Raw genomic sequence first — 25,005 nt, 5'->3', positions numbered from 1 at the left:
TTAAATAAATTTTGTATATTAAATTAAAAATTAAAAATAATATTTATCTACACAAATTAAAAATTCATATCATAAATGATAAGCCATAGCAACATTGCAATCAATAGCATAACATATCTCTATGTTTAGGGTTTTTAACTTTTTTAAATTTGTAATTTTAGTTTAAATTTATAATTATTTATAAACGGGTTCGCGGGTTGTAATTGGGTCATTTCAGGTTGACCCGAACCCGACCTGTTTATTAAATGGGTCAAATGGGTCGACCCGATTTCGACCCGAACCCGAAACTACCCAACCCTAACCTGATTTTTTCGTGTTCGGTTCGGGTCGTGTTTTCGTGTCGAGTCAAAAATTGCCACCCCTAGAATAAACTAGCATGACATGGCATATAAGCATACAATCATGGCATACCTAAACCTGAACATAAAAGCATGTATAACAACTGCACATAAAGTTATCATGCATATTCACAGGGAAGAACTAAACTGGAGCATGATACTGAACTGAAACTGAACTGCGCTAAAACTAATCTTAAACTATAATCACTGGATTAGATTAAGAGTTTGAAAGCTAATATCATAATAAGTGAAAATAGTAATCATGCTGTTTGGGCCCGGCAACTGTACTTGCTGTGCGCGCATCCCTAACTAGACCCGGGTTTGCAAGTCCCGAATTTAGTAGGGTTAACTAGGTTATCTAAACCTAGGGACGACTGTGGGAGTCCAACCCAATGGATATCTGATCCAGTACAGTGCCACTGAAAATAAAATACTGAATATAGCTAACTGTTTTAACTTGCTGTTTCTAGGTTATCTGAACCTAGAGCTAGGTTATCTGAACCTAGAGGCGACTGTGGGAGCCCACCCATTGGACCGTAGTCCCATAAACTGAACTAAACTAATGCGCTGTTTTAAATACTCCTAATGCATTTAACTGAGCTATTAAACATAACTGAGGTGGTATTTAGCTATACTAACATTTTACGGAACACTTGGTGTGCTCCAACTCTCTCCTCTAATAGGGAGATCACCTCTAGGCACCCGACAACGTCTAGAATCTCCAACTAAAGGAGACCAACGTGTCCGGCCCGTCTAGAGGTGCTCAACTAGATCCCTAATTCCTCGAGGAGGGTTTAAACACACCCTATGTGCCGAAAAACCTGCCTATAGCTAAAACTAATGCGTAGAAAACCAAACGGAGCTATTATACTGCAGGTGAGGGGTTTCTTACCTCCTATTTGTAATTTCTTACGATTCAAACCGCTGGTTTTCCGATGGAAACGGTCCTCTCGACGATCCACTTGCGTCTTCGCGTTCCTCTCGCGGAGAAGAACCTTTTTCGTGTTGGAGTCGTCGCCGGAAGAAGTTCCCTTGGCCCTTGGGGCTTGGTGTGCCGTGAGAAGGAGGAGAGGGAGAGGCGGCGGTGAGGTTTTGAGAGGAGAGAAGTGGCGTGAGGTGAGGAGGTGCCGAACCAAACTCTTAAAATAAACCAAACCCTCTTTAAGTTTTTAATCTATATTAAGTGGTTTAATGAACCCAACTCTAATATAAATATATTTGGTTCTCCTTTCTTTCAGTATGGCCCTGCTGGGTTCAACCGGTTACTAACATTATCCCGTATACCATAGGTCTCGGGTTCGATTCCCGCCTAAGCTATTTTGCGGTTCTAATTATTTTTGCTACTTCCGATACTCGAAAAATTCCGGAAAAATATCTAAAAATTCCAGAAAAATCATAGAATAATTCTAAAATAGTTTTGAGAATTTTCGGGCGTTACAATTACCTATAAGAAAAATAAACCTCATTCTCAATCCTTTGATTAGATTAGACTAGCACAATAATAATAATAAATTAATTGAACAATTAAATAAAAAAAGTAAGAGGGTAATTCTATTTACTTGGTTACAACAACCTAAGTGGTTGTTAATCCAAGGCGTTGAAGAAAAACTTTACTAGAATTCTCCTTTGTTGCAAGCGGAGAAGCCTCTTACAGAAGTATTAGAGTGTATATTGAAAGCCTAAGCTTTTGTAGACATTTATTTTGAATAAAAAATCACATTTGGTCAAATTTATCTACATTTATTTGTAGTTGTTCAATTAATTTATATTGTAAATAACATAATATGTGGTGTTATATACAGAAGATAATGTTATCAGTACCTTATAAATTATAAACAGTAGCTCACGACCAAGATGGAAAGGAACAAACCATTAGAAGGTCGTAGTGTAATTAGGAATTAGTTTATCTTAACTATATAATTACACTAGTACACTAAGATTGTATTGAGTAGGACCATTAGAGGTCGTTTCTTTTATACTGACTTCATAAAGGAACAAAGACCTCAGTTATTAAGCAAGTGTGTGCTCTTAATCCTAATATAATAACAAACACATATATTTGATATTTATTTCTTTAATTTATCAATGGGTGAGATTTAGTTCGATAAATCAATAAGCCCGATAAGTTGGGAAATGATATCACTTATAGTGTGTGTTGTTGATTATAAAAGGAAACTGTGTCCTAGAGATCTAGGTTGATAATGTCCCCAAGAGGAGCTCATAAGGATTGTCATGTTAAACCCTACAGGTGGACTTAGTCCGACATGACGATAAGGTTGAGTGGTACTACTCTTGGACTAATATATTAATTAAATGAGTTGTCAGTAACTCACTTAATTAGTGGACATTCGACATCTTAAACATAGGGAGACTAACACACTCATAATAAGAAGGAGCCCAAAAATGTAATTTGGGATTGGTGTGGTAGTTCAATAATAGTTCTCTAGTGGAATGAATTGTTATTAATAAAATTAAGTTGTGTGTTTGGGGTGAACACGGGATGCTTAATTTTATCGGGAGACCAAAACCAATTCCTCCTCTCGGTCCCTATCGTAGCCTCTTAGTTATAGAGTACTATGATGGTTGCTACTCGGAAAACCTAGAGGTTCCACTGTACAAAAATTTTGTACAAAGGTCTGAACCTTTTTCCTAGCTACCATGTGTTCTTTTAAATTAAATTTTGGATCACCTGCGGAACTTAACACGTTTGATCCAAAACTTAATCTATTTGTTCTTTTAGGTTTTAACTTGGATCTCCTGCGGAACTTAACACGTTCGACCCAAGTCTCCTTAAGTTATTAATTCCATTAAATACTAATTTCCATAAAAGGTTCCCAGTACTGACATGGCGAGGCACATGGCCTTCTTGGATATGGGAGCAACCACCACCGATTAGACAAAACCTTTAATAGAAAGCTAATATTTAATTTCCTAAAATAACTTTAGGTTAACCAAAGAGAACAATCAAATCACAAGGAAAAGAAAGAAAACAAAAGAACACAACATCGAAAAACATATTCGAAATACTAGATCATAAGCCTCTTGTATTTGGTATTATTTCCATAAATAACTAGCATGATGCGGAAATAAAAATTACTAATTATACCTTGTAGAAAAACCTCTTGATCTTCTACCGTATTCCTCTTCTAACCTCGGACGTTGTGTGGGCAACGATCTACCAAGATGAGAAACCACCAACCACCTTCTTCTCCTCCAAGCAAGGTTCGGCCACAAAGGAAGAACTTTACCAAAGAAGAAAATCAAAATACTAACCAAGCTCCAAGAGATGCTAACTTTCTCTCCTTCTTCTTCTTCTTCTCCAAGTAGTATCCGGCCACCGCAAGAACTCCAAGAGAGATGAAGTATTCGGCCACCACAAGAGGAAGAGAGGGAAAGGGTAATGGCCGGCCACAACACCAAGGAAAAAGGGAGAGAAAACAATAGAGGTTGTGTCTCATGAAGGCACCCTCACCCCTTCTTTTATATTCCTTGGCCTAGGCAAATTAGGAAATTTAATTACAATAAAATTTCCTCAATTTCCTTGACATGATTTAATTTAGAAAAATAAAATAAATTTTCCAAATCAATCTTCAATGGCCACATCATTGGAGAACAAATTGGACAAGTTTTAATCAACAATTAAAACTTCCTAATTTGTTTCCGGAAATTTTAAAATAAAATTTCTCTTTAAAATCTCTTCATGGTTGATAAAAGGAAATTTCTATAATTTTAATTTTATCAACATGTGAATAATTTTTAAAGAAAAAATAAAACATCTCTCCAATCTATAAATAAGGAAAGAGATCTAATCTCTTTCTTTAATCTTTATAAATCTTTTACAAGAGAGATATTTTAATTTTAATTCTCTTTAAATTATATCTTCCACATAATAATAAAATTAAAATTAAAATCCTTTTAATTTAATTTGGCCGGCCCCACTAGCTTGGGTTCAGCTAGGGCCCCAATATTTGGCCGGCCCTAGCTTGGTTCCCAAGCTAGCTTGGCCGACCCCTACTGCTGGGTATGAAGGTGGGTATAGGTGGGTATAGAACTCTATAAATAAGAGGCTACGATAGGGACCGAGAGGAGGAATTGGTTTTGGTCTCCGATAAAATTAAGCATCCCGTGTCGCCCAACACACAACTTAATTTTATCAATGATAATTCATTCCACTAGAGAACTATCATTGAACTACCGCATCAATCCCAAATTACATTTTGGGCTCCTTCTTATTATGAGTGTGTTAGTCTCCTGTGTTTAAGATATCGAATGTCCACTAATTAAGTGAGTTCTTGACAACTCATTTAATTAATATCTAAGTCCAAGAGTAGTACCACTCAACCTTATTGTCATGTCGGACTAAGTCCACCGCAGGGTTTAACATGACAATCTTTATGAGCTCCTCTTGAGGACATTATCAACCTAGTATCTCTAGGACACGCTTCCTTCTATAATCAACAACACACACTATAAGTGATATCATTTCCCAACTTATCGGGTTTATTGATTCAACGAACTAAATCTCACCCATTGATAAATTAAAGAAATAAATATCAAATATATGTGCTTGTTATTATATTAGGATTAAGAGCACACACTTCCATAATAACTGAGGTCTTTGTTCCTTTATAAAGTCAGTATAAAAGAAACGACCTCAAATGGTCCTACTCAATACACTCTGAGTGTACTAGTGTAATTATATAGTTAAGATAAACTAATACCTAATTACACTACGACCTTCTAATGGTTTGTTCCTTTTCCATTTTGGTCGTGAGCTACTGTTTATAATTTATAAGGTACTGATAACATCATCTTCTGTATGTGACACCACATACTATGTTATCTACAATATAAATTAAATGAACAACTACAAACAAATGTAGACAATTAGACCAAATGTGATTCTTTATTCATAATAAATGTTTACAAAGCTTAGGCTTTCAGTATACATTCCAACATACTATACCCACCTATACCCACCTTCATACCCATGTTGTAGGGGCCGACCAAGCTAGCTTGAGAACCAAGCTATGGTCGGCCAAGCCTTGGTCCATGGGTGGCCGGCCCTAGCTTGAACCCAAGCTTAGGTGACCGACCCTAATAAAATAGAAAAAAAAATTAATTTTAAAATTTTCTTATGTGGAAGATATAATTTAAAAGAGAGATTAAAAATTAAAATATCTCTTTATAAGTTTCTCCAAAAGATTAAGAAAAGAGATTAAATCTCTTTCCTTATTTGTAGATTGAAATGATATTTTATTTTTCTTCTTTGTAAATTATTCACATGTTGAAAAATCAAAATTATAGAAATTTCTTTTTATCAACCATGAAGGGATTTTAAAAGGAAATTTTATTTTTTTTAAATTTCTGGAAACAAATAAACAATTTTAATTGGTTGATTGAAAATTGCCTTATTTGCTCTTCCATGAGGTGGTCGGCCATGACATGGGTTATTAGAAAATTTTATTTAATTTTTCTTAATTAATTCATGTCAAGAAAAGTTAAGAAAATTTTATTGTAATTAAATTTCCTTATTTGCCAAAGCTAAGGATTATAAAAGAGGGGGGTTGGGTGCCTTCAAGGTGAACAACCTTTATTCTATTTTCTCCCTCTTTTCTTCCTTGGTGTGGCCGGCCCCTTCAAGTTCTCTTCTCTCCTTTGGTGTGGCCGAACCTCTCATCCTTCTTGGAGATCAAGTGGTGGCCGGATCTTAGCTTGGAGAAGAAGAAGAGAAAGTTTGCATCCCTTGGAGCTTGGTTGGTGGAAAAATTTCTTCATCTTTTTAGTTGTTTTGTGCTTGGCCGAAACTTGAAGGAAGGAGAAGAAGGTGTTAGGTGGTCCTCGTCTCAGAAGATCGTTGCCCACACAACGTCCGAGATTAGAAGAGAAATACGGTAGAAGATCAAGAGGTCATTATTCACAAAGAAAGGTATAACTAATAATAGTTTTCCGCATCATGTTAGTTTTGTTTCTTTGTAAAAATACAAAATACAAAAGGCATGCGATTCTAGTTTTTCGAATTAGTTTTCGAAGTTGTGTTCTTTTGGTTTTTCTTTTCCTTGTGATTTGATTGTTCTTAGTGGTTAACCTAGGGTTACTATGGGAAGGTTAAATATTTAATTTCCTTAAAAGGCTTTGTCTAGTCGGTGGTGGTTGCTCTCATATCCAAGAAGGCCATGTGCCTCACCATGCAGTACTGGAAGCCGATTTTGGAAATAGATATTTAATTATCTTTGTGACCTAGGTGATTTGGATCGAATGTGTTAAGTTCCGCAGGAGATCCAAGTCTAAACCTAAAAGAACAAATAAATTAAACTTAGGATCAAACGTGTTAAGTTCCGCAGGCGATCCAAGTTTAATTTAAAAAGAACACATGGTAGCTAGGAAAAGGTTCAGATCTTTGTACAAAGTTTTTGTACAGTGGAACCAATAGATTTTCCGAGTAGCATCCAACAATTGGTATCAGAGCTAGAGTTTTGCCTTTGTGTATTTGTTATTAGTTTAATTATGCACATGTCATACATAATTTAGGCAGGATAATAGTAGGATGTGCTAACTTTGTGGATGCAGGATCCAACTATTATGGCTTATAGTTATTGTGTGTGTGATTGGACCCTTGGACATGTCAAGGGCATTTTATTGTATGTGCATGATTGTATTATAAAATACAGCAGGAGCTGTATTTAGTTTTATTAGGATTTTATTTTTTTGATCTAGATACATGTACATTCCTTCGAGTAATATAGGATTGAAAAATGTAAAATTCTATTTGTGTCGCGGATCGAATCTTGCAAGGCGTGGAACCTTTTGAGGATCAGAGGCACAGCGGAACAAGGAGCAAGATGGATGTGACAACAATACCCTGTGGCGGTGGCCAAAAATGGCAGCAGCTAAGGATGGCAACACACGGAGGACAACAATAGATAAAAGCCATAATAGTTGAAAATTAGTTTTTCTATTTATTGCTTTTATGTTGTGTTATGTGTGCATGTTTAGTAGGCTAGCATAGTCAAAATTCCTCAATTTAAATAACTAAGTGAGAGAGGGATTTTAAATAAATTCCACGGTCTCCATTACTGGTTTGTAAGTGATGCAAACAAACTTGCGCGCTGGCTCTGAGTGTCTTCCTCCATATCGGATGAGTTTGTTTGTGGATCACTAGAACAAACTTCCATTTTGGATGACTATAGGAAATTAATTAAGCGCGTGTGATCTCCCATCGGAAGGGGCACAATCTTATTAATGGACTTAGTGTCAAGTAATGGTATACACTTAGGCACGTCTAATAGTATCCTCTCCATCAGAGTCACAGCTATTATTCGTGTGACCAAAGGAAACCAACTATTAATTTTATTTATCAAAAAGTTAGGTTGACAAGATAATAAAATTAATGGGTTAAACCCTCCTTTTACAAATGTTGAATTTGTATACGTCCACACTATTGCGGCATACAAAATTCACGGTGTTTTGAGATGTTGGTTAATTTAAAATAGTATTGTTTGAGAAATCAATATTATTCTAAATTTAGAGTTCTGACCAAAAGTTATTTGTGATTCTTAGGATGACTTTCAACCCACTAGCCATCATACTAAAAGAGAACAGACTTACTGGTCCTAACTACATAGATTGGAAATGGAACCTGGACATTGTTCTTACTGCTGAAAGCTATAAGTTTGTACTGACTGAGTCTTGCCCTGATGCACCCACTGGTGAATCTACCCAAGAGGAGATTGAATATCATAAGAAATGGGTAAAAGTAGATGAGATGGCGTGGTGTTACATTTTGGCTTCAATGTCAAATGTATTGCAACATTAGCATCAAGATTTACCAACAGCTTATGATATTATGAACAATCTCAAGGAACTCTTTGGTCACCAAGATCGGGCCTCTAGGCAAGAAGCCATGAGAAAGATAATGACGACCACCATGCAAGAGGGTACTCCCGTGAGGGATCATATCCTAAAGATGATGACTTATCTAAATGAAATACAAATCCTTGGAGGAGAAATTGATGGGGAAACCCAGATCGATATGATCCTCCAAACGCTACCTAGAAGTTTTGAGCAATTCCGCCTGAATTACAATATGAATAAAAGGGTATATTCATTAGCGGAACTACTGACAGAACTTCAGGCAGCAGAAGGTTTGTTTCGTCACAATTCTCAGATTCACTATGCTGAAAATGGTTCTACTTCTAAACCGAAAGGAAAGAAGAAGAAGAAATAAGTTTGCTCAGCAAAGAAGGTGAATAAATCTCAGAGTACAGGACCTAAAGCTGGAGTGAAGAAGTCGAAGGGCAAGTGCTTCATCTGCAAGCAGTCAGGGCATTGGAAGGTGGACTGTCCTCGTAGGAATCAAAACAACAAAGGTATATCTCATGCTCTGGTTGTTGAAATATGTTTAGCGGTGTTATCTACCAGCACCTAGTGTGTAGATACGGGAGCTACTGATTATGTCTGTAATTCTTTGCAGGGGTTCCAGGAAACCCGACGACTATATGAAGGAGAGATAACCGTCTACATGGGCAATGCTATTAAGGTGGCAGCTGTTGCAGTGGGAGATGTCTACTTATCTTTTGATAGAAATAGAAAATTGGTTTTAAGAAATTGTCTTTATGTACCCAGTTTTAGAAAGAATTTAATTTCAGTTTCTAAACTGTATTTGGATGGATATTCTGTTTCCTTTAATAACAATGTAGTTATAAAGAGAAATAAAGTGATTATCTGTTATGGTGCATTAGTTGGCAATTTATATACTTTAAATCCAATTTCTCTCATAAAGTAAAATATGGAAATTAATAACACATCTTCTAACACTAATAAGAGAAAACAACCTTCGAAAATGAACCTACCATATCTTTGGCATCTAAGGCTTGGTTATATTAACTTAAGTAGGATTCAAAGGCTTATAGCTGATGGACTCTTGGGTTTATTAGAGTTGGAAAATTTTTCAACTTGTGAATCTTGCTTGGAAGGTAAAATGACCAAGAGGTCTTTTAAGGCCAAGGGGTATAGAGCCAAAGAAGTGTTAGAATTGGTTAATTCTGATTTGTGTGGTCCTATGTCTATCCAGGCAAGAGGTGGTTTTGAATATTTTATCTCTTTTATAGACGATTATTCAAGATACGGATACATTTACCTAATGCACCGCAAGTCCGAGTGCTTTGATAAATTCAAAGAGTACAAGGCTGATGTGGAGAAACGACTAGGTAAAAGTATCAAGACACTACGGTCTGATCGTGGTGGCGAATACCTCTTAGGAGAGTTTAGGAATTACTTATCAGAGCCCGGGATTCAATCCCAATTGTCCACACCTGGTACACCCCAACAGAATGATATGGCAGAACGAAGGAATATGACTCTTATGGAGATGGTTAGATCGATGATGAGTTATTCAGAATTACCAAATTTGTTTTGGGGATACGCTCTGGAAACGGTAGCGCACATTCTGAACTTAGTACCTTCTAAATCAGTATCTTCTACTCCCACAGAATTATGGAATGGGTGAAAATCCAGTCTAAGACATATTCGGATTTGGGGTAGTCCAGCACATGTGCTGAACCCAGATGCTGATAAGTTAGAATCCCGTACAGAAGTTCGCGTGTTTGTGGGTTATCCCAGAGAAACGAAAGGTGGTTTATTTTATAGTCCTAAAGACCATAAGGTCATTGTTAGCACCAATGCCCAGTTTTTAGAAGAAGACTATATAATGGATCACAAGCCCAGTAGCAAAATTATTTTAGAAGAACTTAGAGAGGACACGTCTACTTTAGTACCAACAGTACAAGATAAAGTACCACAAGAGACTGCAACACGTGTTACACATGATACACAACCACAGACTGTGCCTCGTCGTAGTGGGAGAGTTGTGAGGGAACCTGAGAGATTCATGTTTTTGGAAGAGTCTTCGGACTTGATCCCGGGTAAATATGAACCTGATCCCCAAACATATGACGAAGCACTCCAAGATATAGATGCAGTATCTTGGCAAAAGGCAATGAATTCTGAAATAGAGTCTATGTACTCTAATAAGGTCTGGGAGCTTGTAGAACCACCTGATGGTGTAAAAGCTGTTGGATGCAAGTGGATCTACAAAAGGAAAAGAGGGACAGACGGGAAGGTAGAAACCTTCAAAGCAAGGCTTGTTGCGAAAGGGTACACTCAGAAAGAGGGAATCGATTATGAGGAGACCTTTTCACCGGTAGCCATGCTTAAGTCTATCCAGATACTCTTATCCATTGCCGCTCATATGGATTATGATATTTGACAAATGGATGTCAAGACAGCTTTCCTTAATGGAAGTCTTGAAGAAAACATTCATATGAAGCAACCAGAAGGGTTCATTAAAAAAGGCAAAGAGCATCTAGTGTGCAAACTCAATCGCTCCATTTATGGACTGAAGCAAGCTTCAAGATCTTGAAACATCTGGTTTAATGAAGTAATCCAGTCATATGGATTTATTCAGTGTTCGGATGAGTCTTGTGTATACAAAAAGTGTAACCGAAATGTGGTGGCATTTCTTGTACTATACGTAGATGATATTTTGTTAATTGGCAACAATGTCAAGGTATTATCGGACGTAAGGGTATGGCTGTTCAAACAATTTGATATGAAGGACTTAGGAGATTGTGCATACATTCTTGGGATCAAAGTTATAAGGGATCACAAGAAAAGAATGTTGTGTCTATCCCAAGTTTCATATATAGATACAATCCTTGCTCGTTTTAGCATGCAGAATTCCAAGAAAGGTTTCTTACCTTTTAGGCATGGAGTAGCTCTATCTAAAGAGATGTCTCCGAAGACATCAAAGGAGATAGAGGACATGAAAGGAATTCCTTATGCTTCGGCTGTAGGAAGCCTTATGTATGCAATGCTGTGTACGAGACCTGATATCTGTTTTACCGTGGGCATGGTTAGCAGATATCATAGTAACCCTGGATAAGGACATTTGACTGCGGTAAAGCATATATTAAAGTACTTGAGAATGACTAGAGATTGTATGTTAGTTTACCAAGCAGACGATTTGCTCCCTATGGGTTACACGGATTCAGATTTCCAATCGGATAGGGACAACAGTAAGTCTACATCAGGCTATGTGTTTACTTTAGGAGGTGGAGCCATTGCATGGAGGAGTGTTAAGCAGAAATGCGTTTCGGACTCAACCATGGAAGCTGAGTATGTGGCAGCCTCTGAGGCAGCTAAAGAAGCAGTATGACTCAGGAACTTTCTAATGGACTTAGATGTGATTCCTCGTTTGCCCAAAATCATCACAATTTATTGTGATAATAGCGGTGCAGTTGCAAACTAGAAGGAACCACGAGCCCATAAGGCAAGTAAACATATAGAGCGTAAGTACCACCTGATACGAGATATCGTGAAGCGAGGAGAAGTTGTCATCGCCAAGATTGCATCAGCAGATAACCTGGCAGATCCTTTCACTAAGGCCCTTCCAGCAAAAGTTTTCGATCGACATGTGGAGGGGATGAGAATCAGATGTATGGCAGCAGATATGGCAGCTTAGTCATTAGTATAAGTGGGAGATTGTTAGAGTGTATACTGAAAGCCTAAGCTTTTGTAGACATTTATTTTGAATAAAGAATCACATTTGGTCAAATTTATCTACATTTATTTGTAGTTGTTCAATTAATTTATATTGTAGATAACATAGTATGTGGTGTCACATACAGAAGATAATGTTTTCAGTACCTTATAAATTATAAACAGTAGCTCACGACCAAGATGGAAAGGAACAAACCATTAGAAGGTCGTAGTGTAATTAGGTATTAGTTTATCTTAACTATATAATTACACTAGTACACTCAGAGTGTATTGAGTAGGACCATTTGAGGTCGTTTCTTTTATACTGACTTTATAAAGGAACAAAGACCTCAGTTATTATGGAAGTGTGTGCTCTTAATCCTAATATAATAACAAGCACATATATTTGATATTTATTTCTTTAATTTATCAATGGGTGAGATTTAGTTCGTTGAATCAATAAACCCGATAAGTTGGGAAATGGTATCACTTATAGTGTGTGTTGTTGATTATAGAAGGAAACTGTGTCCTAGAGATACTAGGTTGATAATGTCCTCAAGAGGAGCTCATAAAGATTGTCATGTTAAACCCTGCAGGTGGACTTAGTCCGACATGACAATAAGGTTGAGTGGTACTACTCTTGGACTTAGATATTAATTAAATGAGTTGTCAGTAACTCACTTAATTAGTGGACATTCGATATCTTAAACACAGGGAGACTAACACACTCATAATAAGAAGGAGCCCAAAAATGTAATTTGGGATTGGTGCGGTAGTTCAATAATAGTTCTTTAGTGGAATGAATTGTTATTGATAAAATTAAGTTGTGTGTTCGGGGTGAACACGAGATGCTTAATTTTATCGGGAGACCAAAACCAATTCCTCTTCTCGGTCCCTATCGTAGCCTCTTAGTTATAGAGTACTATACCCACCTATACCCACCTTCATACCCATGTTGTAGGGGCCGACCAAGCTAGCTTGAGAACCAAGCTAGGGCCAGCCAAGCCTTGGTCCATGGGTGGCCGGCCCTAGCTTGAACCCAAGCTTAGGTGACCGACCCTAATAAAATTGAAAAGAATTTTAATTTTAAAATTTTCTTATGTGGAAGATATAATTTAAAAGAGAGATTAAAAATTAAAATATCTCTTTATAAGTTTCTACAAAAGATTAAGAAAAGAGATTAAATCTCTTTCCTTATTTGTAGATTGAAAGGATATTTTATTTTTCTTCTTTGTAAATTATTTACATGTTAAAAAATTAAAATTATAGAAATTTCTTTTTATCAACCATGAAGGGATTTTAAAGGGAAATATTATTTTATTTTAAAATTTCCGGAAACAAATAAGGAATTTTAATTGGTTGATTGAAAATTGCCTTATTTGCTCTTCCATGAGGTGGCCGACCATGACATGGGTTATTAGGAAATTTTATTTAATTTTTCTTAATTAATTCATGTCAAGGAAAGTTAAGGAAATTTTATTGTAATTAAATTTCCTTATTTGCCAAAGCTTAGGATTATAAAAGAAGGGTTTTGGGTGCCTTCAAGGTAAACAACCTCTATTCTATTTTCTCCTTATTTTCTTCCTTGGTGTGGCTGACCCCTTCAAGTTCTCTTCTCTTCTTTGGTGTGGCCGAACCTCTCATCCTTCTTGGAGATCAAGTGGTGGCCGGATCTTAGCTTGGAGAAGAATAAGAGAAAGCTTGTATCCCTTGGAGCTTGGTTGGTGGAAAAAGTTCTTCATCTTTTGAGTTGTTTTGTGCTTGGCCGAAACTTGAAGGAAGGAGAAGAAGGTGCTAGGTGGTCCTCGTCTCGGAAGATCCTTGCCCACACAACGTCCGAGATTAGAAGAGGAATACGGGTGAAGATCAAGAGGTCATTATTCACAAAGAAAGGTATAACTAATAATAGTTTTCCGCATCATGTTAGTTTTGTTTCTTTGTAAAAATACCAAATACAAAAGGCATGCGATTCTAGTTTTTCGAATTAGTTTTCGAAGTTGTGTTCTTTTGTTTTTTCTTTTTCTTGTGATTTGATTGTTGTTAGTGGTTAACCTAGGGTTACTATGGGAAGGTTAAATATTTAATTTCCTTAAAAGGTTTTGTCTAGTCGGTGGTGGTTGCTCTCGTATCCAAGAAGGCCATGTGCCTCGCCATGCAGTACTGGAAGCCGATTTTGGAAATAGATATTTAATTATCTTTGTGACATAGGTAATTTGGATCGAACGTGTTAAGTTCTGCAGGAGATCCAAGTCTAAACCTAAAAGAACAAATAAATTAAACTTAGGATCAAACATGTTAAGTTCCGCAGACGATCCAAGTTTAATTTAAAAATAACACATGGTAGTTAGGAAAAGGTTCAGATCTTTGTACAAAATTTTGTACAGTGGAACCAATAAGTTTTCCGAGTAGCAACCAACAAGAAGTTGATAGCTCAAAAGAAAGACTAGGAAAGTGAATACTTGTTGTTCAAGTTATTCAATATTTTCTAACTCTAAAGGTCTTTTTATAGCATCTGAAAAACTTTATCCGCAGTTTAATGACGCCTTCAAGATGGTCCAAGGCGCCTTCTATTAGCTAAGTTTTATCCATTGAGGATAAAACCCTATCTGTGGTTAACGACTACTGGAAGATGCCTTCGTACTGTTCATCGAAGGCGTCTTCTAGTCATGAAAGGCGCCTTCCAAGTGACAGATCAACTACTTAGTGGCTGATCTCTTCACGTGGGTAATTCTCCGGCTAACTGGAGTTGGGCTCATCTGAACCCAATTCAGACCTTCTCCTCGAGCAGGCTTCCTCCTGACTTCTCCTCCCTCTATTGGTGTACTCTTATGCAGCATCTCGTCACCATCATTCTCGTTAGTTGCGTCTTCCGCTCGACTTCTTGTGTTCCTAAGCTCCTGTACACTTAGACACAAGGATCAAACATAACATGACCTAACTTGGTTGACTATATTAAAACTACTAGAGTGTACTTACATAAGTTTGAGCATACATTAAACTTCCTTAATATAAAATAAGAAGATCGAAACAAAAATTACTACAATTCTATAAAAAAAAGGACATCATTTATCATAGTAGTCCCTACGATTATCTCATACTTTTAGATGGAATTAAATTAGAAAATCGAAACAAGCCACTATATGAGAGTATTTGTATGGTTTCATTAGGAATCGATTTTTACTTAATTCTATAAATATATTATATGGTGGCCGATTCAACAAAGGAGAAAAAAATGATAAAAAAAACTTACAATGCAAAGACTACGAAACAAAATCTAAAAAATAAATCTCTATAAAAAAATGACACGTACATGGGAATACAAAGAGATAATTAAAAAAGAGAAAAATTCTTTAAAGCACAAAAGATGAAAGATAAATTAGTGTAATTAATGCAATATTAAAATTTATAGCGAAAAACAAAATAATTTCACTCAGAAGAAAAACTAGAGAAATTAAATTAAAAGTTAAATATTAGAAGAAAAACATGTTAATATTAATAGGATTATAATAATAATAAATTTTTAATAAAATAGAAAAAATTAATTATTTAATAATAAAATGTGTAAATTTTGAAATATTTTTAATTTTAAAGAAATTTTTAAGTTTAAATTTATTTTTAATGCCATTTAATTTAAATAATAATTTTAGATAGGATTTATATTATTTTGACGTAAAATATTGGATAGTCATTTCAATTAAAATTTTTATATAAAAAAAACAATTAAAAATTTCTCTCCTGCGTTAATTGCCGATTCCTTTGACGGAACGTGACCTTCCGGTCTCGGAGCCCTCGCTCGGTGGATTCCTTCTTCAGCTCCTCCTCTACGCCATCAATTCCAACCGAAGCGCATCCGCCGCTGTTAAGATCACGATTCGCATATGATAGTTAAACGCCTATTTGACAAGATCATGAAGCCGGTATTCAACCATTTCTTGATCGTTGTGTCTTTTCCTTTTTTTTTTTTTTTCCTTTTTCCTCGTCAGTCAATTTTTCCACTGGAGATCTAGATTGAACCGAGTACCGGTACATGTTATTCCCTGCTTTTACCCATTACGATCAATCCACGAATTCGTCATATTGGTCAAAGGAGATGCTCTTTCTTCTCTTCGTTTTGCCCCAGAAAAATCACTTTACTGAATGCTTTAGCTCTAGGTCAAACAAAGGACAATGAATCTAACAATTTGTATTGTCAGAACTGATTCAGATATTTAAGCTAGAATTTTGATTATTTTGTGGAACAATGGTATAAAAAGTAATATAACATTTTAGAGTATATCCACCATTTACGACAATATTCTTTTTTAGAGTAGTCTATGCTGAATAGCTGGTAGTTGGTCATGCATTAGGCGTTATAGTTGCCATTTTTTTTTTTTTTTTGTTAATTAGATGATCTCCTCTTCTTGTTGTATGCTTGATGCCTTACTATCTATTATCATCTTATTGAGGAAGGGAACAACTAAGATGACAGACAAAATTTTTGAAAGAAATTTTATATATCTTGAATTTATTGTTCAACAAGTGAGTATTAAATGGAGAAAGGTTTCTAGAGTCTTGTATGATTGTTGTGGACACATTATAGGCCCATTATATGGTTTTAATATTGTCATACTCATATTATTGAATTGTTAGAAAATAATATATAGAAAAAATTAAGGTAAAAAGATGAGAATTCTAAGATAGGATGCACAACATGGCTTAAAAAGATAATATGATAATATTATTTGAGGGCATTCTGGCATACCTATTGTTAAAGTTGGTTGGCCGTTTATCCCAAAAGCTCTAATTGTTAGGAAAGAGGCCAATTCATACAATGGATTACTGCACTTGTTTATGTAGGACCTATGGGGCTGATGCCTCTGGGCGTAACACACTGCCTCATGCCCATCATAACTCGAGCTACACACCTTTTGTTTTCGACAAAGGTACGATTTGAATCCAAACCTTTTGCTTTGATACCTTATAAAATTAATTGGCTAACCACTTATTCTAAGAGCTCGAGTTATTAGAAAATAGTCCCTAGGGTGTAGCACAGCTGGGGGCGCATGGTTTCGTGGCCGAGATGTCTAGGGTTCGATCCTCGGGGTGTCATTGCCTGGGGTTAGCGTCCCGACCATGCGCTTTCAGCTGTGTACCTGCATTTACCTCCCTCCATATCCGTGGGATCGGCTCTAGGGTGGCCGCTGATGTGGCGGTTCCACATATTTTTTTTTGAGTTATTAGAAAATAGTCCAATTTATATTTATAATGAACTACTATATTTGTGCATGTGCTACCAATGAGCGTGGAGCCTCCTAGCTTCAACACACTCAGTTATGCCCTTCATGAGATACAAGCCTTCTTTCTAACACATGTAGGTTTTGAACCCTAGACCTCTTGTTTCAATACTATATTGAGATTGGCTAACCACTTATCTCAAAATTTTGAATTGGTAGAAAAAGGACCAATTTATGTTTATATAGCAGGCCACCTTTTCTTGTGAGATCAATAGGTGTGGAGCCTCCTTTCAACACCACTTTAGGTGATATATAATGAGAAAGTAGTTGAAGATGTTATGAGAATTTTCAAAGGTAATCTATAGATTCTATATTTAAACAAGCTAATTGATTAGACTTAAAGGTGTAAGGGGTGAGGGAGAGACCAATGAAAAATCTAGTTAATATAATTAAAATACTAGCCTTGAATAAGTCTCAATAGATGGACATATCATGTATCTAATCCCAAATACCTGGGAAACACAGCTTGATACTTTGAACTCTCTAAGATAGTTAAAGTAAATTAGAGCCTATTATTCATATTATGCTAGCTTTTCTCATTTGAAAGCAATCAACATTCCCTATTTGCAATATCAATTAATTGCCTAATGGATGACAATACCTTGCATTCTCCTATAAGTTGAGTGAAAAATTATATTACTACCTAGATTAATTACAATTTAACTTTGATTCAGCCTCAAAAGTCACACATGATTCTGTCATAATTTTAGTTTATTTTTTCTGTGGTTGGGAAGCTCCAGCTTGTTCTTCATTACACAATGAGTATATGCTATTTGAATTTAGAAGTAGCCCAAAAAGTTTGTTGAAAATAGTTTCATTTTCTTCAAACAGCATACAGAAGAGCACGGATGTAGGTTAAGTGGCCTCGACCTTCAAATTGCAAGCCACTATGGTATTCCTTATACTACTAGTATCTTGGCTTTTGATCGTGTACAAAGGCTATTGGCAATTGGTACCTTGTAAGTGCAAGACTTCTATTTCATCTATTATATACTTATCATTGCCAGCATATGTGTTCGCGTGATAGAACTCAATTTTGATATCTATAAGTTTGTTATTATCTATTTATCGAGTAGAAAATTTTGAATGTCTCATCCAACAGTAGTTCTACTTGGTTCAATACTCATTGAAAATTTAGATTTTCTCTTATTTCTTTCTCTTAGACATGGATGAAAAAACAATCCTTAAATCTTAGGCTAATGATAGGTGATTGTATATATAAATATAATTGAGCAACAGAAATGCCTGACTATTGTTTTTATGTTCGTGTAGTCATGAGAATGACCATGCTTTAGCATGTAACAGTCAACCACTTTTATTAGTTAAGATATTTTCATATATGTTCTGTATATCTCTTCACTTGATAATAAATGATGCATGTTGTGGTTCTAACGCTGTGAGTACCTTTACCAAGTAATCCTAAGTACTACAACTTTTAGCTCCCTACTTTTTACTGTCTAAATTGTCAATTCATAATACTAATGAGTTTGACAAGAGTGCACTATCACTATATGCTCAGAGTGATAAGTATAGCTAGCTTGTGACCATCGATTTCAACAAACATTTACTATGTAAGAACTAAGCACTATAATAGTCGTTTTGCTTAATAGCTTACAACAAGGCGAAGCCATAAGGTCCAAAAATTTGGGATGGGAAATGGACGTTGTCACATTTCTTTTTTGCTCATTATATATTTTGTTATTTGAAATCTTCCTAGATCATTTGGCACTCTATCTTTCATCATTGATCTTAATTGATTGAGATTAATAGCCTTTTTTTTATAATTACAGTTATATAGGCAATCAAAGATATCAATTGTTATTCAAGAATTTGCTTTTGATTAATCTGTATTTTATTCAACAGTAGTGAGTGCACATTTGCTTCCCATTTTTTTTTCCAGATATCATGTATTTTTTCTCCTGCCTACTAGACTTGCTTTAAGTTTCCTTTCCAAAAATAACTCTGTATGAGAAAAAGAAAATAAAAGAACATGTTTGTCACCACTGTTTGACTTCTCTTTTAGATGAAAGCTATATTTAACAAGGGTGACTTTTTTTTTTTGGGTTTTCACATTCTTCATTCTGATTGCACCATTTTCTTGGAGTAAGTTCTACCAAACATTTGACATAGGATTATCCTTTTCTTTGAGAAAAGAAATGGAAGGCTGGGAATGCTCTTCCTAAACATAGGCACCCTTAGTTTTGCTGTATATATATGTTGTGTTTTCTTGTGTCTCATTGCAGGGATGGTAGGATAAAAGTTATTGGAGGAGATAATATTGAGTGCCTTCTGATATCTCCAAAGAAGGTTCCTTACAAGTATTTAGAGGTCAATAACTCTCATTCCAATTTCTGAATGAGTTAATTCTCAATCAAGCTTCACTTGTTTTCTAAAGATGAATTGGATAGGATGAATTTCATGCTATTATTAGCCTAGTTTATCTTGTATGCTGAACATTCTCATTTCCTATTCACATGCTGAGATGAGGAGAAAGATGTAGTAATTGAAGTCTCACTTTTAGTAAATGATGTTTCCTCTATTGGATGTAGATCTATATTGAACATTTGCTTCGGGATACATTAGTAATTATGCTTTTGGTTAGGCCTACTGAAATTTATTATGAGAATCATTCTTTTTTTTGTAGATATTATTTGGTGTTTAACTCTCCTATTCATTAAATTTTGAGAATGGAAATATTCTATTGCATTGTAAAGGAACAATTACTTGTATATATAGGACTCACAATATAAACCTAAAGATGAAACATTATTGTGGATTGAATCAACTATATTAATAACTCTATTAACCTAATATACTATCTATTTCCAACTTGCTACATAAACTACAAAAGTTCTCCTCTGAAAAACATAAACTCACATGGCCACAAAACAAAAAGCCAAAAAATAGTTAATGGAGCGCGTAGGAGATGATCTGTTTTGCCTTGGACCTAGCCATCACATTGACAAGATAGAGGATAAAAAGAGACAGAGAGAGAGTATGAAATGAAATTGGGATGAATTGTTGGGAGTACTTGGATAAAGATAACTTTTAGGAGAAAATGTCTTGTGGGGGCTTCTCCCTAAATGGTGCATATAGCAACACACAATAGAATGAAGGCAAAGTAATGGTTTAAGAGTCCTATGGAAAGAATGATGACATAACTCATCCTTTTGTTGAACATAGCAAACTAAGAACATGATTTTTTCTCTATTCAAGTAGACTAGAGATGGATGGACAATCGATCCTTTGTTACAAGCAACAAACCGAAAACTGGATGATTTTATTGTCGAGGTTTTTACTGGTGTTGATCGTAGGTAGAGGAGGAGGAGATCAAAGAAACAAAGAAGAATCTAGAAGTAGAATGTAGAAGGATCATGTGTTATAGTTCTTAAATATAATGAAATGGCCCTATACTAAATTTAACTAATGACACTATTTTTTTTTTCGAAAGTTACTTTTCACGTAGTCTGTTCACCAAAAATTTCTATTCACTGAAATTAGAAAACTCATTATTAAAATTTTGAATGAACTACGCCAATGAAACCTTTAAACGCTACTCAAGTCACGAACTACACTAAAAATAAATTAAACATGCGAAATCAATGTTCAAAATTCCAAAAGTTAAACCCTCAAACAATCTTTATTAAAAGTCTTCCCCTCAAATTTTATTATCTTTGGTTTTACGTGGAAATGGAAGGTCTTCAGGAGTGCACTGCCAAGGTCCGATCCACTCAAGTGTCCTGTCTCAGTATCCTCCTCACCTGCAACCATTCAAATCCACTGAGTCTAATGACTCAACACATCCCAAACCAGTATTACGAGTACATAAACTCCCATTCACATGCATAATACCATAATAATAATTCCTTTTTCTTCAAGTTCATTTAACTTAAATTCAATGACAATCGCCTTAATCTAAACCTTTAAAATAACTTGATGCCTATCATCGACCTCTCCTTACTTAGCATAAGCATAGTGGTGTAGTACCTTCATCGAAAGTGACATCCTCTCTTCAATGGATCCATCTACAAAGCATATTACCGGGCTGACAGAGTTCATTGACCCCGTTATTGCCAAATCCCTCATGCCAACTTATAGTGAATTTACCGTCCCCGTTTTCGACGGATTCCTTGCCTGTCATGAGTTCACCGTCGCCATTTTTGACGGATCCCTTCCCTCTTGTAAGTTTACCATCCCCATTTTGACGGATCCCTTTCTCTCTTGTGAGTTCGCCGCCCCTGTTTTTGATAGATTTTCCTCACTACCTCTAGTCACGTCGACTTGTTTTCATAGTTCTTAAATCCCACAAACCCATTGTCCGAGCCTCTCAACTCGACCCACACCACTCTAACTCCAGCCCCTGACTCACCCAAAACATGATCAGACCATAGCCCCACACAAACCCCAGCTTGCAAGGATGAACCCAAAACTGCACCTAGAGACACCGGTCCTCTCTTCTCGAAACGAACTCTGCCTTGCGACTCAACTCCCTCCTTGCCAAAATTAAGTCTCGCATACCAACCCTCTTTAAACCTCCTGGACTTCATCCTAAAGAATCCCAAAATGCAGCAACATCCCCTGCAATTTCCCAGCAACAATACTCGACAAGAGCAACAAGTTCTAAAAGAAAAACTTTAGGAACTTCAAGAAACCACATTGTCATCTAATAAGACATGCTTCTACTTATTTTCATGAAAGATTTTAGTAAACACAAATACTATAAATTGAATGGGGAAAAGAAAAGTTTAGGACGTGCCCTTGTGTTAACAATGCTCAAAACCAAATATCGGCACGAAGGGTCGTAGCGCATGAACGGGGAATGACTTCCCTTCCCTTTCCTCCTCCTGATCCACGATTGTCTTCCTTTTTTTTTTCTTTTGATTTGTGCAGCCAAGTCTTGACCGCTGCCCACTCTCCCCCATCCTAGGTTTGTCTCCTTTCCCCCTTTTTAAGACTTAAGATTTGGGTATTTATGTGTAGTGATTAATTTGGCCCACTAATCTATATTTAACTTAGTTATTTAGGCCCAATTTAAGTATAATAAAAATAAAATTCGAAATTTAGGTGTACTTTACAAAGAGGTCCCCTATTTTATCGAAATTTGATTTTTAAAGTAAAATAACTATTGGTTTGAAATAAACTGGATTTCGGACGCTAGAATTCCTTTCCCTCTTAAATGAAATTTCGTCATCGAAATTAAAACTTACCAAATAACTCTGGATAGCATATTCTCATGTCAGTCTCAGTCTCCCAAGTGGCTTCCTCCTCGGATTGATTTATCAATTTAACCTTGACCATCTTTATGACCTTGTTCCGCAGCTTCCTCTCTTGTCTGCTTAAAATCTGTGTAGCCCTCTCCTTGTAAGATAGGTTTGATGTAAGCTAAAGTGGCTCAAAGTTCAGCACGTGTGAAGGATTCAACATGTACTTGCGAAGCATAGATACGTGGAACACATTATGTACTCCCATAAGATTAGGCAGTAAAGCCACTCGATATACCAATGCTCCCACTCTATCCAAGATCTCAAAGTGTCTAATGGGCCTAAGCTTGCCTTTCTTGCCAAATCTCATAATCCCTTTCATGGGTGCTACTTTTACGAACACATGGTCTCCAACGACAAACTCGAGCTCTCTTCTTCTCTTGTCAGCATAACTCTTTTGTCGGCTCAGCAACCTTTATCCTATCTCGGATTTTGACTACTAAGTCTATGGTATGCCGCACAATTTCTGGCCCAATCTCAGTTCTTTCTCCAACCTCATCCCGATGAATAGGTGACCTACACTTCCTTCCATAAAGTGTCTCATAAGGAGTCATACCTATAGATGTCTGATAACTATTATTATAGATAAACTCCACTAAAGGTAGCTTTGGCTCCTAGCTTACTTGAAAATCGATCACACAAGCCCGCAACAAGTCCTCTAGAATCTATATCACTCTCTCAAATTGACCATCTGTCTGAGGATGAAATACTATACTGAACAACACCTTAGTTCTCATAGCGGATTGCAGACTCTTCCAGGAGGACGACGTAAACATCGGATCTGTGTCAGCCACTATTGATACTAGAATCCCACGTAGCCTGACAATCTCCCGAATGTACAACTCTACATATTACGTCGTCGTCTTTACAGGCAAAAAGTGTGTTGATTTAGTGAGTTGATCAACGATCACCCGGATAGCATTGAAGCCCTTTATCGTCCTCGACAATCCCACAACAAAGTTTATCGTAATATTCTCCCATTTCCTCTTGGGAATATGAAGCGGTCTAAGCGTCCCTGCCCATCTCTGATACTCTACCTTTACCTGTTGACAATTTAGGCATTCGAATACAAAACGCATAATATCTTGCTTCATATATGACCACCAATAGAGTAGTTACAAGTCTTTATACATCTTTGTACTCCCTGGATGTATAGAATATGGAGAAGTATGTGCTCTGTCATAATCTCTACCCTAAGAGAGTCAATATTAGGAATCCAAAGTCGGCCTCTGTATTTGACTATTCCATCCTCCACAGAGTACAACATACGACCCTTAGATTCATCCCTTTGTCTCCACTTCTGCTACTGCTCGTCTGTTGACTGCTCGATACGAATGCAGTCTCTTAAGGTAGACTGTATCGTCAGAGTGGATAATCTAGGAGCGTTGCCCTTTGCATAAATCTCAAGATCGAACCTATGAATCTCTATTTGAAGAGGTTTTTGCATCGACAGATGAGCTATGACTATTGTCTTCTTGCTCAAGGCATCTGCGACGACATTAGGTGGTAGCTAATTTCACAGTCGTAGTCCTTCACAAACTCTAACCAACGTCTTTATCTCATGTTCAGTTCCTTCTGGATGAAGAAGTACTTGAAACTCTTGTGGTCGGTAAAGACTTTGCACTTCTCACCGTAGAAGTAATATCTCCAAATCTTCAAGGCAAAAACAACTGCCGCTACTTCCAAATCGTGCGTTGGATAATTCTTCTCATGAACCTTCAACTATCTAGACGCATAAGTGATAACCCGATCGTGCTGCATCAAAACTGCACCCAATCTGAGTTTAGAAGCATCAGTGTATAAACATATAGTCCCCTTGCCCAGATGACATCGCTAGAATTGGTGTGGTAGTAAGTGCTTGCTTCAGCTCCTCAAAGCTCTCTTGACAATCAGCTCTCCATACAAACTTGACATTCTTTTTCGTCAAGGCTATCAAGGGCACTGCAATGGACGAAAAGCCCTTGATAAATTTTTGATAATAGCCCGCCAAGCTTAAGAAACTGCGTATTTTGGTTGCACTTCTCGGTATTGACCACTCTTTCACGACCTCCACCTTAGATGGGTCAACTGCTACTCCTTCACTCAAAATAATGTGGCCTAAGAATGCTACCTTCTCCATCCAGAATTCACACTTATTGTACTTAGCATATAGTTTTCGATCCTACAGTACCTGCAATGCGGTCCGCAAGTGTTGTCTGTGCTCATCTCTGCTCTTGGAGTAGATCAGGATATTATCTATGAATACGATGATGAATCGATCCAAGTACGGTTGAAATACGTGATTCATGAGATCCATGTAGGTCACTGGGCATTCGTCAACCCGAATGACACTACCAAAAACTCATAATGCCCATAACGAGTTCTGAAGTCTGTCTTGTGAATATTTGCTTCCCTCACCTTTAATGGTACCTCGAATGAAGATCTATCTTCAAAAATATTGAAGCTCCCTGCAACTGATTGAAGATATCCTTGATCCTCGACAACGAGTACTTATTCTTCACGGTCACCGAATTCAACTCTCGATAATCAATATAGAGCCGCAGACTTTCGTCCTTCACGAATAGCACTAGCGCGCCCCATGGAGAGTAACTAGGA

General features: G+C 36.6%; 1 protein-coding gene across 4 annotated transcripts in view; it reads left to right on the top strand.

The window, feature by feature from the left end:
• Positions 1-15,619: 15,619 nt before the first annotated feature.
• Positions 15,620-25,005, top strand: part of LOC121981474 (syntaxin-binding protein 5-like) — a 65,054-nt gene continuing 55,668 nt past the window's right edge. For all 4 annotated transcript variants that reach the window (XM_042534009.1, XM_042534008.1, XM_042534010.1 and 1 more), the window contains exons 1-3: positions 15,620-15,793; positions 17,981-18,108; positions 19,393-19,477. In XM_042534009.1, the coding sequence (XP_042389943.1) occupies positions 15,755-15,793; positions 17,981-18,108; positions 19,393-19,477 (252 nt within the window). In that variant the 5' untranslated portion in view covers positions 15,620-15,754. The remainder of the gene's footprint in view (positions 15,794-17,980; positions 18,109-19,392; positions 19,478-25,005) is intronic.

Source organism: Zingiber officinale, chromosome 5A (genome assembly GCF_018446385.1).
Source record: "Zingiber officinale cultivar Zhangliang chromosome 5A, Zo_v1.1, whole genome shotgun sequence".
NCBI classification, from domain to species: domain Eukaryota; kingdom Viridiplantae; phylum Streptophyta; class Magnoliopsida; order Zingiberales; family Zingiberaceae; genus Zingiber; species Zingiber officinale.
This window is presented reverse-complemented; position numbering and strand designations above follow the sequence as displayed.